The sequence below is a fragment of the Babylonia areolata genome, chromosome 5, assembly GCF_041734735.1.
Source record: "Babylonia areolata isolate BAREFJ2019XMU chromosome 5, ASM4173473v1, whole genome shotgun sequence".
Classification (NCBI taxonomy): Eukaryota; Metazoa; Mollusca; class Gastropoda; order Neogastropoda; family Buccinidae; genus Babylonia; species Babylonia areolata.
In genome coordinates, this window is record NC_134880.1 from 35,788,517 (window position 1) to 35,809,276 (window position 20,760).

Sequence of the window (20,760 nt, forward strand, 5' to 3'; positions counted from 1 at the left end):
TAGATAGCAAGTTTGTTTTGTTTTTTTGTTTGAGTAATTTTGTTTGTTAAGATTGAGAGGTTTTATAAGATTTGCGACTGTGTGTATACATGTGTGCAGCTCTCCATTTGTTGACCTGTAATGATTTTGTTTCTTTTAGACATGGTGAATTTGGGTCAGCGTGCCACTTTCTGTTTGTGGATATGAAATGTTTGTCATTTCAAAGAAATTATGCGTGCATTTATGCCACTCTCAGTTCATATTGTGCTTTTGTTTCTCCATTCAGAGAGACTTGACTTGTGTGGCCAGCGAATATGTCTGTCCATCTGTGGACTGTTACTTGGGCTGATGAACATAGATGTTTAAAAAACAAAGTGAACTTGATTGATTGTTTTGACTCCATTGCATGAATATGTGAAGAAGTGGAAGATATTTCTGATTTATTCTTGAAAGGTGAAATAAAATGCTGTATGGGTCACATTGAAGTTCAGAGTAGAAATGCGATGCTGGCAGTTATAGGAATATAGTTTGAAAAATAACCACTTTTGCTGGACTTTTTCTTCCATTGCTGTATCAGAGTGAAGGGCAGCAGATTGTTTGTTGTTGTAACATATCATTGTTACTGTAATGTTGACCACTGCTTCTTGTGTCTCTGTTGTTTTTTCATTAGAATTAACACTGACATGGTAAAAGAAATGTAACAGATCACAGATTTTTTCAGTTTACTCTTGTATGTAAAATCATTATTTTTTTTGTTTCTTTGTTTGATTTTTGTTTTCTCATTGAAAAAAACAACATATTTTGTGGGTTTTTTGTTGTTGTTTTTTGGGGTTGGGGGCATTTTTGTGTGTATGCATGAACAGTTTGATATAAGTTATCTTTATCTACACATATATGGTATTGTGTGTGTGTGTGTCACTGTGTGTGTGTGTGTGTGTGTGTGTGTGTGTGTGTGTACTTGTGTGTGTGTGTGTGTGTGTCTGTGTGCTGATTGTTGTGTGGCACTGTGTGCAGGAGCTGGAGAAGAAGGCGGAGGAACTCCAGAGAAAAGAACAAGCACTGAAAGAGTTGTCCGCTGCCAATGGAAGTAAGTCTGTTTTGTTTCGTTTTTTGTGTTTGTGGGGTTTTTTTAGCCCATAGTGTTCTGTGCTGTGGACTTCAGGTTTGGCTGCGCAGGGTGGTTGGCCTGAGAATTACAATGGGCAGACAGTTCCACTCTTGCTGTTTGCTGAGCAATCTTCATATGACCTCACATGTAGGTCACAAAGTTACACTTTTTTCTGCATCACTGGGGAGAACCTGACAGCGAATGCCAAGTCTGCCAGTGAAGTTGGGGAAGATGATTTCCTCTGGACTCAATAATGATATAAAAACGATGACGGTAATGATGATGATGATGATAATAATGATACTAAGAAGAAGAAGTAAAGGAAGAAGGATAACAACAATAATGATAACAATAATAGTTGATAGTAAGGAACACTTATTTCAGCATTTTTTTCTCAAACGAAGCTCAAAAAGTGCTCCACATGTTCAAGACTCATTAAACTGTAAATGGCAGAGAAAATATAGATTTTAATCTCTTACGTGAGCATGTCTGCATGTGTGCATGTCTGTCTGTGTCTGTGTACATGCTTACATGCATACCTTATTTTGTGTGCAAGTGTGTTTGATTGATTGTTGATGATGTTCAGTGCATGATGTGATAGAGAGGACATTTTCACTGGGTTTTATTTCAGACCGCCAGAACAACTGGCCACCTCTGCCCAAGTTCATGCCCTTCGGACCCTGCTTCTACCAGGACTTCAGCGTTGACATCCCCCTGGAGTTCCAGAAAATTGTCAAGTTTGTCTACTACCTGTGGGGATGTGAGTGCTTGTTTTGTGCTGTCTTGTGATGTGGTGTGACACACGTGTCATGTTTGTCTACTACCTGTGGGGATGTGAGTGCTTGTTTTGTGTTGTCTTGTGATGTGGTGTGACACATGTGTCATGTTTGTCTACTACCTGTGGGGATGTGAGTTCTTGTGTGTTTTGTGCTGTCTTGTGATGTGGTGTGACACATGTGTCATGCTTGTCAACTACCTGTGGTGATGTGAGTTCTTGTGTGTTTTGTGCTGTCTTGTGATGTGGTGTGACACATGTGTCATGTTTGTCTACTACCTATGGGGATGTGAGTGCTTGTTTTGTGCTGTCTTGTGATGTGGTGTGACACGTGTCAAGTTTGTCTACTACCTGTGGGGATGTGAGTGCTTGTTTTGTGCTGTGGTGTGACACGTGTCATATTTTTCTACTACCTGTGGGGCTGTGAGACCAATACCTGTGTTGAGATGTGGTGTGGTATGACGCACATGTGATGTGGTATGACACACATCAGGTTTGTCTTATTACCTGTGGGGCTGTGAGACCTATACCTGTGCTGAGATGTGGTGTGGTATAACACACTCAGATGGTGAGTTAATTTTGTGTCTTGCTGTGTACAACACATACTATACTCTTCAATAGTTTTGGAGATGAAACTGACTTAAGATTACAAACTTTTTTTTGGGGGGTGGGGAAATTATTTTGGCATGCAGCACAGTGAAATTTGTCATCAGTGAAAGGTGGGAGTATTTCAGTAAACAAACAAAACAAAATGAAAACAGTCACTGCATGAAACGCCAGTCAGAAAGTGAGCCAGACAAAAGAGTGATAATGAATAGATCTACAATCTGTGTGTGTGAGGATGGCTGTTGATAGTGTGTGGGCCAGTGCATGACTCGTGTGAGTGAAGTGTGAACAGCACATTGAGCTGCAAGATGATAACCTCTGTGAACTCTCCACAACTGAAAATGATGATAATTATACACATTTATAGTAAAAATTATGATTGGCATTGTCATTGGTGTGTGTTTCGTGTGTGTGTCACTGTGTGTGTGTGTGTGTGTGTGTGCGTGCATGTGTGTGTCACTCTGTGTGTGTGTGTGTGTGCAGTCCACGTGGTGGTGCTGTTCCTCAACATCCTGGCCAGCCTGGCCTGGTTCTGTGTCAGTGCTGATGGAGGCACCACCTTCGGTCTGTCCATCCTCTGGTTCATCCTCTTCACACCATGCTCCTTCGTCTGCTGGTACCGGCCTCTCTACAAGGCCTTCAGGTCTGTCTGTGGGCTGTGGTGTGTGGTGTAGTGTGGAGGGGGGGTGGGGGGGGGTGGGAGTGATGGTGTTGTCTGCTGGTACCGGCCTCTCTACAAGGCCTTCAGGTCTGTCTGTGGGCTGTGGTGTGGGTGGAGGTGGTGTGGCGGTGTGTGTGGGGGTGGTGTGGTGTGGTGTGTGTAGCAGTGATGGTGTTGTCTGCTGGTACCGGCCTCTCTACAAGGTCTTCAGGTCTGTCTGTGGGCTGTGGTGTGGGGTGGTGTGGTGTGGTGTGGTGTGGTGTGGTGTGGTGTGTGTAGCAGTGATGGTGTTGTCTGCTGGTATCAGCCTCTCTACAAGGCCTTCAGGTCTGTCTGTGGGCTGTGTTTGGGGGTGTGTGGGTGTGGTGTGGTGCAGTGTGTGTGGCAGTGATGGTCTTGTCTGCTGGTACCGGCCTCTTCAGGTCTGTCTGTGGACTGTGGTGTGGGGGTGGTGTGGTGTGGTGTGGTGTGGTGTGTGTGGCAGTGATGGTGTTGCCTGCTGGTACCGGCCTCTTCAGGTTTGTCTGTGGACTGTGGTGTGGGGGTGGTGTGGTGTGGTGTGGTGTGTGTGTGGCAGTGATGGTGTCTGTTGGTACTGGCTTCTCTCTGTCTGTGGGCTGTCAGCCTGTGGTGTGGGAGTGGTGTGGTGTGTGTGTGGCAGTGATGGTGTTGTCTGCTGGTACCAGCCTCTCTACAAGGTCTTCAGGTCTGTCTTTGGGCTGTGGTGTGTGTGTGGGGGTGGGGGTGGGGGGGGGGTTGTGGTGATGGCTTCCAGGTCTGTGGTGTAGTGTTGGTGGTGTGTTGTGTAGGGTGTATGATGGTGGTGTTGTGTTGTGGTGTGTTATTATCTGCAGGTACAAGGCCTTCAGGTCTGTTATGTGGTGTTGTGTGGGGCGTGTGGTTGTGTTGTTGTGTGGTAGTGGTGTTGTGATGTGTTGTGGTGTGGTTTTGTGGAATGGTAGAGTGGTGTTGTTGTTGTCTGCTGATACCAGCCACTCTACAAGGCCTCCAGGTCTGTGTGGTGGTGGTGTGTTGTGGCACACGGTTGTGTTTTTGTCGTGTGGTGGTGTTGTTGTGATGTAATAATAATAATAATGGTATTTATATAGCGCTGAATCTTGTGCAGAGACAAATCAAAGCGCTTTCGCACCAGTCATTCACACGCATACATAACTCTGAAACTGGAAAAACTGAAGACAAGGAAGAGGCAGGGAAGGGAGGCTATTTTGGGAAGAGGTGGGTTTTAAGGCCAGACTTGAAAGAGCTGAGTGTGGAGACTTGACGAAGCGAAAGAGGAAGTTCATTCCAGTTGCAAGGTCCAGAGACAGAGACAAAACACCGGCCAACAGTCGAGACTTTGAATCTGGGTATGCGTAAACAGAGTGGATCTGAAGCTGATTGTAGAGAGCAAGATGGAGTGTAGAGGTGAAGGCAGCCACAGAGATAGGAAGGGGTTGATTTGTGAATACATTTATAACATAGAGTGCTGATCTTGTACTTTATTCTGTGTGAGACAGAGAGTCAGCAAAAGAGGAGTGATGTGCTCAGATCTTAATATTGTCAACTCATCCCTTCTCACTGGAACGTTTCCATCCACTTTCAAAACTGCAATCGTCCAGCCTCTTCTGAAGAAATCCAACCTTGATGCAAACATTTTGAAAAACTATAGACCAGTTTCTAATCTTCCATTTCTGTCCAAACTCCTTGAAAAAGCTGTCCTGAAGCAGAAAGTGTTTGTGAGTGTGTCTGTCTCTTTCAGTGTGTGTTTGTATGCATGTGCATGTGAACTAATTGAAAGGCAGTGTGTGGTGTGTTTGGATAAAAGAATGGTTTCTTGACCTGTGACTGATCGGACTCCCTAGAACCACATGAGGACTCCCTAAAATACCAGAGTAGGAGTCCTGTGGACTCTCTAAGCAAACCAACTGTAGGAAGCCATGGTGGTATTGTTGTTGTGGGATGCTGGTGGTTTTGTTGTCTGCTGGTACCGGCAACTCTACAAGGCCTTCAGGTCTGTCATGGGATGATGGTTGGTGTGGAGGGGGTGGGGGGGTTTGGTGTGATACCTGGGTGTGAGGGGTGTGGAGGGGGGGTGTTTTGGTGTGTGATATCTGGGTGTGAGGGGTGTGGAGGGGGGGGGGTGTTTTGGTGTGTGATATCTGGGTATGAGGGGGGTGGAAGGTGGGGTGGGGGTTGGTGTGTAATATCCCGGTGTGAGGGGGGTGGAGGGTGGGGTTTGGTGTGTGATATCTGGGTGTGAGGGGTGTAGAGGGGGGGTGTTTTGGTGTGTGATATCTGGGTGTGAGGGGGGTGGAGGGGGATGTTTTGGTGTGTGATATCTGGGTGTGAGGGGGGTGGAGGGGGGGGTTTGGTGTGTGATATCTGGGTGTCAGGGGGGTGTTTTGGTGTGTGATATCTGGGTGTGAGGGGGGGTGTTTTGGTGTGTGATGTCTGGGTGTGAGGGGTGTTGAGGGGGGTGTTTTGGTGTGTGATATCTGGGTATGAGGGGAGTGGAAGGTGGGGTGGGGGTTGGTGTGTGATATCTGGGTGTGAGGGGTGTGGAGGGGGGGGGGGGTGTTTTGGTGTGTGATATCTGGGTATGAGGGGGGTGGAAGGTGGGGTGGGGGTTGGTGTGTAATATCCCGGTGTGAGGGGGGTGGAGGGTGGGGTTTGGTGTGTGATGTCTGGGTGTGAGGGGGGTGGAGGGGGGTGTTTTGGTGTGTGATATCTGGGTGTGATTGGTGTGGAAGGGGGGGGGGGGGGGGGGGGTTATGGTGTGTGATGTCTGGGTGTGAGGGGGGTGGAGGGGGGTGTTTTGGTGTGTGATATCTGGGTGTGAGGGGGGTGTTTTGGTGTGTGATGTCTGGGTGTGAGGGGGGTGGAGGGGGGTGTTTTGGTGTGTGATATCTGGGTGTGATTGGTGTGGAGGGGGGGCGGTGTTATGGTGTGTGATGTCTGGGTGTGAGGGGGGTCGAGGGGGGGTGTTATGGTGTGTGATGTCTGAGTGTGAGGGGGGTCGAGGGGGGGTGTTATGGTGTGTGATGTCTGAGTGTGAGAGGTGTGGAGGGATAGGTGGGGGGGGTGTTATGGTGTGTGATGTCTGGGTGTGAGGGGTGTCAAGGGGGATTTTATGGTGTGTGATGTCTGGGTGTGAGGGGGGTGTTTTGGTGTGTGATATCTGGGTGTGAGGGGTGTGGAGGGGGGTGTTTTGGTGTGTGATGTCTGGGTGTGAGTAGGGTGGAGGGGGGGTGTTTTTAGTGTGTGATCTGGGTGTGAGGGGTGTGGAGGGGGGTGTTTTGGTGTGTGATATCTGGGTGTGAGGGGTATGGAGAGGTTGACTGCTTCCTTTGATGTGGAAAACAAACTGATAATCTGTGTAATGCTGGTAACTTTCATATCTTACAATTTTCAAGTTACTCTCCTTGCAAAAAGCTGCAGTTTGTGTGTGTGTGTGTGTGTGTGTGTGTGTTTAAGCAGATGCTGTGTAGTATATACAGATCAATGTGCACGCTTTGATGCCTCCTGGAAACTGAGACAGTGTTGTTTGTTTGTAAACATGCTCTGATGGTCTTGGTCAGCTATACATCAGTTTCCATTTCTGTCATCTGTGTTTCAGTTTAGTGCCCTGTGTTGTGGTTCTTTAGGTTTCTTGTCGTTTTAGTCGTTTCCTTTTTGTAGCCATGTTCAGCTAGCTTTTTTCTCAAGGTCTGACCAGCACATTAGGTTTATGCAGCAGTTAGGCATCTGCTTCTATTTTCCCTATGAGGTGTGGTATATACTAATATAGTATATATACTAATAGCAGAGTGATGGCCTAGAGGTAACGCATTCGCCTAGGGAGCGAGAGAATCTGAAAGCGCTGGTTCGAATCACGGCTCAGCCGCCGATATTTTCTCCCCCTCCACTAGACCTTGAGTGGTGGTCTGGACGCGAGTCATTCGGATGAGACGATAAACCGAGGTCTCGTGTGCAGCATGCACTTAGCGCATGTAAAAGAACCCACTGCAACAAAAGGGTTGTTCCTGGCAAAATTCTGTAGAAAAATCCACTTTGATAGGAAAAACAAATAAAAGCTGCACGCAGGAAAAAATACAAAAAAATGGGTGGCGCCGTAGTGTAGCGACGCGCTCTCCCTGCGGAGAGCAGCCCGAATTTCACACAGAGAAATATGTTGTGATAAAAAGAAATACAAATACAAATATCATAGTGTGGCATAGTACATGCACACTTTGACACCAACTTGAAACTGAAGCATTGTGTTATTTCTTACTCCAAATTCCACAGATGATGAAAATTTAATGTTTATGTGTGTGTGTGTGTGTGTTTGTACAGTGTGTGTGTGTGTGTGTGTGTGTGTACAGCATGTGTGTGTGTGTGTGTGTGTTGTGTCTTGTCCTGTTTACAATGCTTGTCATCAGTTGATGTAATCTTTGTGTATCGGTGTGTTCCAGGAGTGACAGTTCCTTCAACTTCTTTGTGTTCTTCTTTGTGTTTTTCTTCCAATTCTGTGTCTACATCATCCAGTCCATTGGCATCACCAACTTCACAGTGTGAGTATAGCTAGTCTCTCCCCTATCTCTTTCCTGGGAGGCTGGCAGCTGAACGTTTACATCATTTCCAGGCCACACTGCTGTGTTGCATTGATGTTTTTTTTCATCCGTCTTGTTTACTTAACACTTACTACAGTACTGTTACTAAGAGTATAAGTGGAAGTGACGCTTTTTGTTTTGTTTTTTTGGAGGGGAAGGGTGTGTGGGGTGGAGGTGGGGGGGGGGGGGGCTGTTTTTGAAAAGGTTTTTTTTATTTTTTTTTTTTAGATGTCATTTTCTGTCATGATCTTGCAGTTTTGTACATACAGTATGTGTGTGTGCTAAAATTAGTTAATGCATGTATGTCTTGATAACCTTGTGGTGAATAGATTGTAAACCAGTAAAAAGAAAATATTTTAAACTGTTACAATATTAGTGATACTGTTAAGAAAAAAAAAAAAAGATGATTATGAAAAAGAAAGTAAAAACTAAACATTGTTCGCATATGAGATGATAATGTAGAAGCAGTGATTTTGCACATTCTTGAAAAAGATTTCTAAAGAAATGTCCTTAGTGCTCTGTTTTTTTTTTTTGTTTTTTTTGTGTTTTTTTTGTTTGGGGGGGGGGGGTAATCATTATGTCATGGGATTATGTTTAAAACTTCCTGTCTGGTTGTCTAGATTACAGTCCTTGTTTTGTTATTAAAAGAAGAAGATCCAAACGGGATAAAGTGTAGGAATAGGATGGTGCTTCCTCTGCCTGATAAATATCTGTCTGTCTAAATAAGTTGAGTAATGTCTTGTTGATGCATAATTTATTGATGTTGGTAATGTTTGCCAAAATGCTGCACTGCATTGTAATGAAGAATGAGACTTGATCTGGCCTGACATAATACTAGTATTGTTGTTTCCATTGTTATTGCTGTTGTTGTTTTTGCTGTTGGTTTTTTATTATCATCATCATCATCAGCTTCATCATCATTACCATTATTGTTATGATTATGATTATTTTCTTGTTCTTCTTGTTCTTCTTTTTAACAATGGTATAATACATTGTAATGATTAATTTATTTACGTATGCATGTAGGTTGTTGGGGTGGATTTTTGGGGTGGGGGGTGTCTTTTTTCTTCTACCTGTTGCATACCAAAATATGTTTCTGTGATGATGTCTTTTTTACACACACAAAAAACCAAAACATTTAAAGTTGAGAAAAAGAAAAGAAGACTTATCTGTGATGTGTGTATTCATTTGAACGATGTCATGGACAGTGTGTTAATAACTCTGATTTGTTTTTCAGTGGCATCATTGCTGGCCTAGGGGTGGTGGGCAGTAATTTAGCGGCTGGCCTGATTATGATCTTCGTTGGCATCTTCTTTGCTTTGCTGGCTGTTGTCAGTTTTGCTCTTTTAGTCAAGGTAACCACAGAATTTGAAACCTAGTGTTATGGCTATGTTAATTGTTGTTATTCTCATTATTCTTCTTATTATGATATCAGTAGTAGCAGTTGTAGTATTGTTGTTGTTATTGTTTTTATATCGTTGAATTCCTTTAGAGCCTGCTCTGAAAACACATCTTTTCCAACAACAATAATTTTTTCAAGTGCTGGTCTTGGAAAGATCTGGTTCTAAATGCATGGTTGTGGGGAAGCCATTCGCCACTTGGTCTGTGGTGGGATGTGTAAGCCCATTCTTGCTCGCAATACCAGAATTTCTCTCACTTTGAGGGAAATCGTGGGATTCTGAGAAAGTGTGGTCGTTCCCCTCCCATGTTTTCTCTCAGTTGTCAGAAAGCATGGGAAGTCCCCTTTATTTTTATCTCAGATATTTCGTTTATCATCAGAGTTGGTTTCTTGTCTTTTCCCAGTGCAAAATCTTAGAGAAAAATGGTAGAGAGAAAAAGAAAAGAAAAAGTGGGGGGAACAACAACGATGATAATGATAATGACAGTGGCGTTAGCGGAGACACCAACAATAATGATACTGAAGCACATCCGTTTATTGTGTTTCACATAAGATGGATCACTGCAGTGCGTCAACCTCAAAATTCAACATTGGAATCATTAGCAAACAACGAAATCAAGGCAGTGTGTATAACTCAAACAGAAATATAATATACCAAGACTTTGAGCACATCTTTCCCGAGGGATATTGGGAATAACAAAATGATTCAACTTTCTACATAAATGTGACAGAAAAAGATGTTTCACAATACTTAAATCGCACGTAGGGATAATGAAAACTGGACCAAATAGTTTTCTTGTTTGTTGTGATGCAACCTTTTCTGTCAAGTTTATTTAGAATGTCTTTCATTTCATGCTTGTTTATCTGTGTGTTAGCATCCTTTTGCATGCTTGAATGCTCTGAGAATAGTTTGTTTCACAGAAGACACTCAGAACATGAAAATGTTTTTAAAATAGAGTGAAAGAAGAACAAATCAACCAGCCAAGTAAACGTACCAAAAGAAACACACACATGCGCACGCACACACACACACACACATACACACACATACACAAACACACACACACACACACACACACACACACACACACACTCACTCACTGACATACACAAACATGCAGACATTATTTTAAACCAGTACCGTGCCATCACCTTCACTGTCTTCACTAACGTCACCATCATGATCATGATAGTCTAAGTCATTGCATTGGCACCCTCTTGTCTTTTCTATTTTTCTCTCACTTTTCTCCATGACTTGTGATGCTGAAAGACAAGAAGCCAACCCCGCTGACAAAGGAAATGTTTTTGATGAAATAAGGGGGACTTCCCATGCTTTCTTAAACATTGTGAGAAAGTTTTGAGGCGCCCCCCACGCTTTCTCACAGTTGAGAGAAAACTTGGGAGGAGAACGACCATACTTTCTCGTAATCACACGATTTCTTTTATAGGGAGAGAAACTGTGGCTGTGGGAGTGTGAGGGAATCTGAGCACACTGGATCTAATCCCACGCTGGGCAGTATTTTCTCCCCATCCACTTGACCTGGAGTGGTGGTCTGGATGATAGTTAGTCGGATGAGATGATAAATCAAGGTCCCATGTGTCGCATGCATTTAGCACATGTAAAAGAACCCACGAAAACAAAGGGTTATGCCTTGCAAAATTCTGTACAAAATCCACTTTGATAGGAAAACAAATACATTTGGTATCATAATTATACTGAAACCATGTCAAACTGATGCAAACCAGGCCTATCGGTTTGCTCCGCTTGGCCAAACTTTCACAGCAAGTCAGTGAAAAGATGTCTCACTATTAGTCCTTCATCTGCTTGAGAATTAAAAGCCATTTCCGGCTGGAGCTTGTTACTTGTTTGAGAATGGCTGTCATTCCTGAGAAAGTACATTATTGTGTTGCTCTGTCTTTGCCAACTTTTTATGCACTATAAATGTTATTTTCGTGCATGTTTGTTATTTGATGCCGCTTTCTGGGATATTTCCTTCTCTGAATTCATAACAGTTACATCTCTTGCATCAGTTCTTGACATCTGAATTCTGATTCAGTATTTTGTACTGTCCAATTCCTCTTGCTCTTCTTCATTCTTTTCCTGTTTTTACGGCGTTGCTGCAATACTTGGGCATTGAGGGGAAAGCAGATATACTTGCAAAAAAAAAAAGCAGAAGAAAAGGATGAAAAAAAATAGGTGGTGCTGTGCTATTGTGGTGGTCTTTTTGTGGAGAGCAACCTGAAGTTCACACAGAGAAATCTGCTGTGGCATAAGAGTAATAAACAATACAGTGCAGTGTTGTGTTGATTTGAGACTGACGTGAACATGAAGAGCATCATGTGTGGTCAGTGTCAGTGAACACTGGCATGAGGGACACTGTGTTTCCATGTGTGTTGGTGTGAGAGTGATGTGAACATGATGAGCATGATTTGTGGTCAGAATGGCAGTGGATACTGGCATGAGGGACGCTGTGTTTCCAGGTACACCGTATATACCGCAGCACGGGGGCCAGCTTCCAGAAGGCCCAGGCAGAGTTTGCCACTGGGGTTATGAGGAACGAGGTCGTGCAGACCGCCGCCGCTGATGCTGCGGCATCCGCCGCCAGAAATGCCGTGGCCGGACAGTACAACCGCTACTAGTCTGTCTGTCTGTCCGTCTGTCTGTCTCCTTTGACCAGCCCGGAGGACTGTGACGGACCGGTGCACTTAGACAGACACCTTCTTCAGTGTTCTGGTGGACGTCCAGAGACATGGTCACTGCATGGCATGGATACAGCACAGGTTTTTGGGTTGGGGGAGGGGGTAGTTTTTCTTCTTTTTTTTCTGTGATGGTTTAAGTACTTGTTCACATAGCACAGCATTTATGACATCTGCACACACACACACACACACACATACACACACACCACTGTGATGTTTCTTCTTTCTCCTCTTGGTCTACAGTAGTAACTGTATGGGTGGGAGTATCTTTGTGCTATACAGACTTCTGTATTGGCAGTGATTTATATTCTGTTAGTTTTGTCACTTTTTTTTAGATTTTTCACCCCCTGTATTTTACTTTCTTTCAGTATTCAGAGACACTTTTTTGTTTTAAGCAGCGCCTTGACCCTGGCCGCTAACTTGTCAGCATTACGACAAATGAGTTACTCAACCCACCTACAATATCTATGGTCACTCTTCTCTTCATATTGGTCCACAGCAGTTTTAATGGTGCATGCAAGTTGTCGTTTCTGGGGTCTCCTGGTTCACCACTTGTAGGAAGTGAGTGACGAAATAGGTGGCTGAAGAAGGCTGTGGTAAGGAGACTTCCCTTTCCTTTTTTTTCTGTTTTGTTTTTTGGATTTTGTCAGGTTTAGTGACTTGTGGCACTCAGTGCAGCATGGATAACTGACAACACAACAGTTCACTGCTGCACACATGCACAAATGTATATTCATAGTCTGCATTTAATTCAGCTCATGCGTTAAATGTCTGCATTATGTGTAAGGGAATGCATTATGTGTATAAATGTCTGGATGCTTATATACTCAAGGAAGTTGACAGTAATGACCAGATTGAAATCGGCATGCATCATGATACGGTCACTGCGATCAGGTGACGGCAGAAATCCACAAAGGTCCTAATTTCACCCTCCTGCAATGTGTTAGCTTTGTTTGGTGTTCCAATGACAATCACTGCATTTATGCTCGGTCCTCCCACCCATTGCTGTCTTGGGCCAAGTTGGTTTTTTGTGTTTGACATTCATTTTATGAAAGCAGCCATACTTGTCATGAATCGAAAAGATAGGCCCTGCCTTCCTATGCCGAGCTTTGGATTCACTGCCCCGTCAGCCGTAAAAGGCTGTGGGACCTTCAACCTTTAACCTTTCTAAAATTGTAGAAGCTGATGTAATGCAGACAGCGACTGGTGGTATCAGAGAGGTTTGATTTCAGAGGACCAGCGCTCAGGAAGGGAAGGGAGACTTGAGGGAGGAAGGAATTTTCCTTGGGTGGTGATCTATTTTATATTGTCTGTGTGGATTGTTTGATGCAAAAAGAGAAGTTGTCGCTCATCCAGTTTGACTTCTTGAAATTTTCCTTTCTCTCTCACACACACACACACACACACACACACACACATGAAATGTTCACTGGTGGTGTCTGAAACAAGACTGTGGACTTGTCCTAATTGTGCTGTTTCCGTTCCACCCACACCCAATGTAGCCTGGAGGTTTGAACCGTAGGACCCAGTCATCCACTGGCATCCTTGGCCTTTATCTGTTTTGGTTTTTGTGTTGGTTGTCTTCTCCAGCAATGGTAACTGGGCGTTCTTACTGTATGTTGTGTTCTTTTTGTTGTTTTTTTTACACCTTTCTGTGGACATGTGACTGGGTTCACTCCCCAACAACATGGGTGACATTGTGCAGTTGTCCTGTTGTGTGTTCTTCACTAACCTGTATCAGCATCTTTAGTGCTTTTCTTTTGTCCTTGTAAAGAAGGTGCTTGTTTCTTCTTTATCACTGTGACACTTGTTTTGTTTTTCTTCTTTTTTCTTTTTCTTTTGTTGTTGTTGTGGCGAGTTCCTCAAGGCCTGATCACCGCTTTCTGTTTCTGCGCTGGTCACGCTTCTGCTGTTTTTTTGTAAGGTGTGGTGTAGCAGGTATGGATTGGTCCACACACTTTGCCACCACCTTGAAAACTGAACTTGTGGTCAGTTGCTGGTTTTCCCCAGGAACACTGCAGCCACTGATGTTCAGGATCAGAAGTTGTCTGCCAGGTGTGTGTGCCAGTATGATGCCAGTTGGGCCACTGCCTGCGTTCTCTTAGCAAGTCACTGTGTGTTAAAGCTTACTACTACTATGACACCTTTTGGGGGGAACAGAGGGAGAGTAAGACAGTGGGGGTCGAGGGGGGGGGGGGTGTCAGTGTGGGGTTGAAAGGTGTGTGGGAGTGTGCCAAAGGAACTGGTGTTGTGTGGTTGTCCTGTGATTTGTACATCTGTGTCAACACAGGGGAGAGGGCCTGTGTGCAGTACAGGTGAAGGTGGTGTGTGGTTGTCCTGTGATTTGTACATCTGTGTCAACAGAGGGGAGAGGGCCTGTGTACAGTACAGGTGAAGGTGGTGTGTGGTTGTCCTGTGATTTGTACATCTGTGTCAACAGGGGAGAGGGCCTGTGTGCAGTACAGGTGAAGGTGGTGTGTGGTTGTCCTGTGATTTGTACATCTGTGTCAACAGGGGAGGGGGCCTGTGTACAGTACAGGTGAAGGTGGTGTGTGGTTGTCCTGTGATTTGTACATCTGTGTCAACAGGGGAGGGGGCCTGTGTACAGTACAGGTGAAGGTGGTGTGTGCATATGCTAGTCCATTCACTTCCATTGGCCATTCTAATATCATCATCTTAGATGAACAGACTATAAATAAATAAATGAACGTCCGTTGGCCCTGTGGGGGGGGGGACAAGCAACCAGCCAGCATGAAAACGTTTTGTGATGATGGTGAACCTTGAGGAATGACCAGTTTTCTTCTTTTTCTGTGGGAAAAAGAGTCCACAAGTACATTGAAGGAATGGATAGATGAATAATCAGGGGGTGGAGGAGGAGGGAGGGGTGTTCTGTGATGTCCGTTGTGGGAACGGATTGAATGTGTGCAGTGCGTTGTGGCTGTGTGGAGTTTGGTGGTGAGTGGTCATGTTCCTTGACCACAAGAAATCTCTCAGACTTCCTGCACAACATCAGTGGAGTCAGTTTGTGTTTTCACGATGGAGTCTCTGGGGGTTTCTTGTTGTTGTTTTTTTTTGGGGGGGGTTCTTTGTCTTGCATTCAGTATTTGTGAGGTGCATTCACTTTCTGGTCATTTTCACCATTTTGAATTCCTGTTTATATGTATACATATATATATATATATATATATAGATTTTTTTTTTTCACCAATGATATTCATGATATATGCCTGTCCTGTTTGTGTTTTGCATGCAGCTTTGTGACAAGTATCTGGTGAAATAAAGATGATGATGATGATGATTCAAAGATAAAAAAAAACCCCAGAAAAAAAGAAACAGCAGCATCAATGCGGAAGCTTTACTGCTTGTTTACCATCTTGGCTAGAACTACAAAGCATCACGCAGAGAATGGAGCATTATGCTGATACCCACCTGCTTGTCTTCACTCTGACACACATAAAGAAGAGGGAGAAAAGATGATGGAATATTTATCACCAGACTGACTTCTTTTGTTTTTTCTTACACTCACAAAAGCCTGAAGCCCATAAGGAATATTCTGAAAGCTTGGTAAATGGTGTAATGATAGGTTTATAATATGTGTTTTGGAGGGATTATGGAGCAAAGAAAACAGAAGTGGTGCTAGCTGTTTACTGTGCTGACCAGATATCTGCCTATGTGGATCAGCTGTGAACAGGTTGATACCGGCATCCTCATATGCCAATGGCAGCTTCCAGAGTGCTGACATATGTTTTGGTCAGAACTAAACCACCTTGCTCCCCCCTGCTTCACTCAGTTAGCGATGTTCCAGGGGAATAACTGTGTATTGATTTTCACACTTGTTTGTGTGTGGTGAAATGAGTTTGGAAATAAGCAAATAACTCCAGTGGTGGTTGTGATACTGTTAAAAGTGCTCCTTCAAAACTTTTTTTTTCTCTGACAGACTGGTGAGTGGTTTAAACTTTTACACAATATGTTTGTTATATATACAGCAATGTCTTTCTGAAAGAGAATGTGCAAGATTCAAGACTTAACCTTAACAGGACATTTCAGGGGTGTTTTTCAAACCCATACAAAGGATCTAGTCTCTTGAGGGAGAAGACAGGGGATAACTGGTGACAGTTTGAAAGTGAAATGCCACCCAGTAAAAGTGGATTTGTAATTGAAAAAAGAATATCTTTCTCATTTCCTTTTTTTTCTTTGTCTTTTTTTGTCTTGTTTTAACTGTGCATTAGTCTTTTTTTTTTTCTTTTATTGTTGCTTTGTCAGTATGAGGTTGGTTCTTTTCTAACATTTGTGGTTCATACCTGCATTCTCAAGTTCAGGATAACCCTGCATTTAGAGTTCCTTCCTCATCACATTGTTGGGTTGATGCATATCACAGCGTGGCACCTGTTCACAGTCCTTTATTGTGGCTAGCTCTGTATATCAATCAGTATAAGAGATAGAGAGACATAAGTCGTCGTCCCATGACTCTGCAGCTGTATAGTTCATTTGGCTTGTCTGCATGTGGTTGTACCCCATAGAGGAAAAACCTGGAAGTCTGTATGTAGACAACATGAGTGGGTAGCCTGCTGGACAGTGTGGCCATCAGCGAAGCGTCAAAACACAAAGATAGAACGCTTCCAGGTGTACAGTTGGAGCCTCACACCCACCAGCACTAGCTGGCATGAGCTTTAGCATGGCATTAAATTTGCTTAGCATTAGAGTGATCCTAACTCCGCGCTAATTTCATAGTCTTTAAAACATTCCCAACACTAAGTATATTTGGCGCTGCTATGATCGCTCATGCAGCACACACCATCTTCTTTATTGTCCATTCCATTGCAAGACGTTGAAAGAAGGCTGAGTGGTGTTGTTTGAAGTGAAGTGTAGTCGGGGTTCCATGTGACGTACAGTATAAATGTCAAAGAAGACAGAGTGGTCTTTTGCACACAGTTGTGGAATGTTGGAGTGGAGTTGATGAATCTGTACATGAAGTAGAAAATGGAGAAAAAGAAAAAAAAGGTTGGAATGAGCAACAGCAGCATGGTCTGTCTAAAATGAAATCTGAAGATACTGATCTGAATATCACATAGAAGTCTCCTGTGATTATCAATAAACAAATAAATAAAATTTGTCACACCATTCTGTACCACACTCTCCCCAACTGTCTTAAACTGAAGTAAATCTGAAGAATGTTTGTGTACAAGTGTACTCGTCTAGAAGTGTCCTACTTACTGACTAGTATACAAGATGAATTAATGTATTGGGTTGCACAAGCGATCTCATCAGCCCTAAGTTTGCCTAGCATGAAAGAATTTTCACCCGTCTGTTCAATGAAGCATCGTAGCTTAGGAACGTTTTTGAGACACTGAGGCAGAGCTGAAGAGACCGGGTATCAGATGTAGAATGGACAGCCTGGAGTCGGGCCAACATTCTGCAACAAATTTGCATGTGTAAACTCAGTCCAGTGCACTGACATGCAGGCTGGTGATTAATCTCTGGGAGAAGTGACTGGGGACGTTTGATTTCACTTCGGTGTGGCTCACTCATAAGCACGGTGTTTTTTATCAGAACATTTATGTATGGAGAAAACACACTCACTTAATGTATATAGGAAACAGAATCTTATTTTTGTTTGTTGTTTGTTTTTATTGTTGGTTTTTGTTCAGGAGGAATAGAAGGCTGGTTCACTGCATTTTGAATCTGTGACTGTATTTGGAGCATTATCACTGAACACTTTTTTTTTTTCTTTTCTTTTTGTCAGTGAATGGTTTCTGAGATAGTGGTTTTTTGTTGTTGTTGTTATCATTTTTGTAGGGGGGTGGGAGGGGTTGCTTTTTTGTTTGTTTGTGTGTGTGATATGTGTGTAATTTTGGATTATCTGTCACATGAGGGGGTGAATCTGGATTCTTTTGATTCCCTTGTTTATTTGATGTTGCTTTTTTTTTCTCTTTACCATGTATGAGATTTGTATATTGTTGGGTTGTCATTAGGAACACTTATTGTGGAACTCATACAGGGGGCATTAGCTTTGATTTTTTTTTTTTTTCCATGGATTTGATTCGCAATGCAATATTTTAGTATTTTAGTTTGATGGTTATCAATAGGCATACAATATTATGGTAGTATAGTTTAAAGGTTATCTGTAAGCTTGCATTATTTCAGTAGTTTAAAGGTTATCTTTAAGTGTGCAGCACTTGTGTAGTTTAGTTTGAAGGTCCTTTGAATATGTACACTATTTAGTGGTCGGTTTCAAGTTTACCTATAAATGTCTATATGTTTTTATCTATCTACCTGTCACTCTTGCCCTTCTACCTTCCCTTCTTCCCCCCAATGCATGTCAGTGCTTTCTCTAATCATTGCTGAATACAGCTTGTGAGAGCCAAAAGAAAAAAAAAAGATCAGTGTGATGGTAACATTCCATAGTTTCCCTGGTGTGTGTGTTGTGTGGGAACTTGGCTCTTGTTGCTTGTAGTGTTTGTATTGGTGGTCCACTTTGCCTGTCTTCGTGCTGTTCCATAGCCCACAGAACACGAGTGTCAGTCTGGAGGGTGTTGTTTGGCCCTTTTTGTGTCTTTGTTAGCAAATGATTGATCTCTGTGCAAGCTCACTGATTGGTGGAAATAAAAGGAGTAAGGTGTTTGCTTACTGATTGGTCACAGTGTTAGTGAAAGCTGTTTGCTGATTGGTCAGCTATAATGTGACACGTGTTATGTGTTTGCTGATTGGGCAAAATGTTCTAACTCATTCAGATGAAAATGTAAAAGAAAATTCTTTAGTCGCCTGCCAGTGACAGTTGTCTGAAGCCTTAGGAACCCAAGGACCTGGGGTTGATTGCAACCAATAATGGTCAGCCGTGCATTGGACAGGTTGACACAGTAATTAAGTATTTGGGAAAAAAAAATGATACAACTTTTTTTTTAACAGATTTTGTCAGCCCAGAGAAATGGACTGATGACAGAAAAACTATGTATCTGACAGTGATTCAGTAAAAAACAGCATTCGTATGACAATTGTATACATAAATAAGATAGATCCCACCAATGGACCAATGGTAGAATATCAAGAATCTATGTATCTGAAACATGTGAACAAGTGATTGAGTAAAAACAGATCCCACCAGCCCAGACAACAGGTTGAGCAGTCTGTTAGGGACATCAGTTCAGACAGCTGATTTGGAGTTGAGCAAACTTAATAGTTGTGCTTGTTGATGGATAGTTTTCATTTCAGAGAGCTGAGGACAATGATAATATTCCATCTTACTGGTTTTGTTCATAATATTATACTCAAGCCATATGAATGCAGCTGCTATGTATCTCTCTCCTCTCTCTCTGTGTCAACACACACACACACACACACACACACACAACCACAGCCACAGTCTGTATAATTTGGAGCTACTGGTTATTTGCTCAAAAACTTGATGCAACTTGGATTGTCAAGTCAAATATCAGTGTCAGTAGATTATTAAGTGTGCTTGGTCGAGGAAATGTGAATTAATAATGTGAAATAAAGAGAGATAGCAACTTTCTCGTTCATTACTTCATGATTTATTCATCTGGTGGTGGAAGTCATGAACACTTTGGAAAAAATGACATGATCAGATTTATGGAAGAAAGTCAGGTTGTATGTTTAAGTGTCCCAACGAACAGTTGAGCAGTGTCTGCTGAAACATGATTTTGCCACATGCCAAATTAGTGGTGGTGGTGGTTTTGGGGTTTTTTTAGTTTTTTTTTTAGTGCATTCAGTTAAATTGAAACATGATCCATCATTAACCTAGAAATCCAACACACACACACACACATGCATGCATACGTATCCACACACACTCACACAAGTGCGCTTGCGTGCACTCACACAAACGCACGCACTCTCACACACACACACACACACGCACACACACTCACACAAGTACACTTGCGTGCACTCACACACACACACACACACACACGCACAAATTTGAGTTTAATCTTAAGAACTTGTGCTGTGTTTGGGACAAGGAAGATAACAATAATGTGAACGTCATTTAAAATCAACATTACATGAAACATTAAGACATGTTATGCACACACACACACACACTCACACACGCACACAAGTCTATTTCGTTTTGATTGATATGGAATGAGTTATTACCCAAACATATGTTGAATGATGGGACTTTTTTGTGTTGCAATAAGAAGATGGTGATACTGATCTTCAGTACAGCTGAATTGAGTTGATGTTCTTAAAAGATGTGTGTGAGAGCAAAGTTGTCTTTTTGTTTGTCTGTCTGTCTGTACAATCTATATGGAGCGACATCAAGAAATTAGCAAAGTAACAATGGTTTGCAAAACCACTGTTGCCTGTACATATTTCTGTCCCCATCGTAGTCATTTTGTGTCCAGATTTTTTTTTGATTTTCCTGAGGAAAAACAAATTTGCTTGAGTCTTTTTTTTTTTCTTTTTTTTTAATGTTCATTTAGTGATGCTGTGAATAACAAAACTGTAGATATTTATGTATTTAAGTGTGATTATGTGTCATAGTGTACCAGTATTGTAAACCTAAAACCATGAATTCTCAGAAATGTACATGACAAGTGGGTGAATGTTGGGGATGTAATGTGTGTTAAAAAAAAAAAAAAGAAGCCATTATTCATGTGTCTAAATGTTCTGTCACTGATGTCATGGCTGTTTATGTTTTGGTTTAAATGGTTTAGTGATCGAAATAAAAGTTATAGTGTACATTGTGTGTGTGTGTGAGAGAGAGAGAGAGAGAGAGAGAGTGAGTTAGTTCATACTCTCCAAATGGTGCAAACGTTGCTTTCAGTTGTTTTTTCCGTGTTCTTGGCATGCAACATTTACTTGTGTCCCGTATTTAGTCATGTCTGTGATTAGGCTTTCATGCGTATGGTTATTTTTACAACACAATTTAGCAGGCACAGTCCGTTTTCATGGTTGTGCACGGTAGGTGTGTTAGTGTAT

The 20,760-nt window shown here is 42.6% G+C and overlaps 1 protein-coding gene across 3 annotated transcripts in view; it reads left to right on the forward strand.

Moving 5' to 3' along the window:
- LOC143282042 (secretory carrier-associated membrane protein 1-like) overlaps nucleotides 1–20,518 on the forward strand; it is a 30,192-nt gene extending 9,674 nt beyond the window's left edge. For 2 of the 3 annotated variants that reach the window (XM_076587472.1, XM_076587473.1), the window contains 6 exons: nucleotides 994–1,066; nucleotides 1,719–1,847; nucleotides 2,952–3,111; nucleotides 7,581–7,679; nucleotides 8,956–9,073; nucleotides 11,599–20,518. In XM_076587472.1, coding sequence (XP_076443587.1) covers nucleotides 994–1,066; nucleotides 1,719–1,847; nucleotides 2,952–3,111; nucleotides 7,581–7,679; nucleotides 8,956–9,073; nucleotides 11,599–11,757 — 738 coding nt within the window. In that variant the 3' untranslated portion in view covers nucleotides 11,758–20,518. The remainder of the gene's footprint in view (nucleotides 1–993; nucleotides 1,067–1,718; nucleotides 1,848–2,951; nucleotides 3,112–7,580; nucleotides 7,680–8,955; nucleotides 9,074–11,598) is intronic. The other variant, XR_013055208.1, reaches the window with a different exon arrangement.
- The last annotated feature ends 242 nt before the right edge of the window (nucleotides 20,519–20,760 follow it).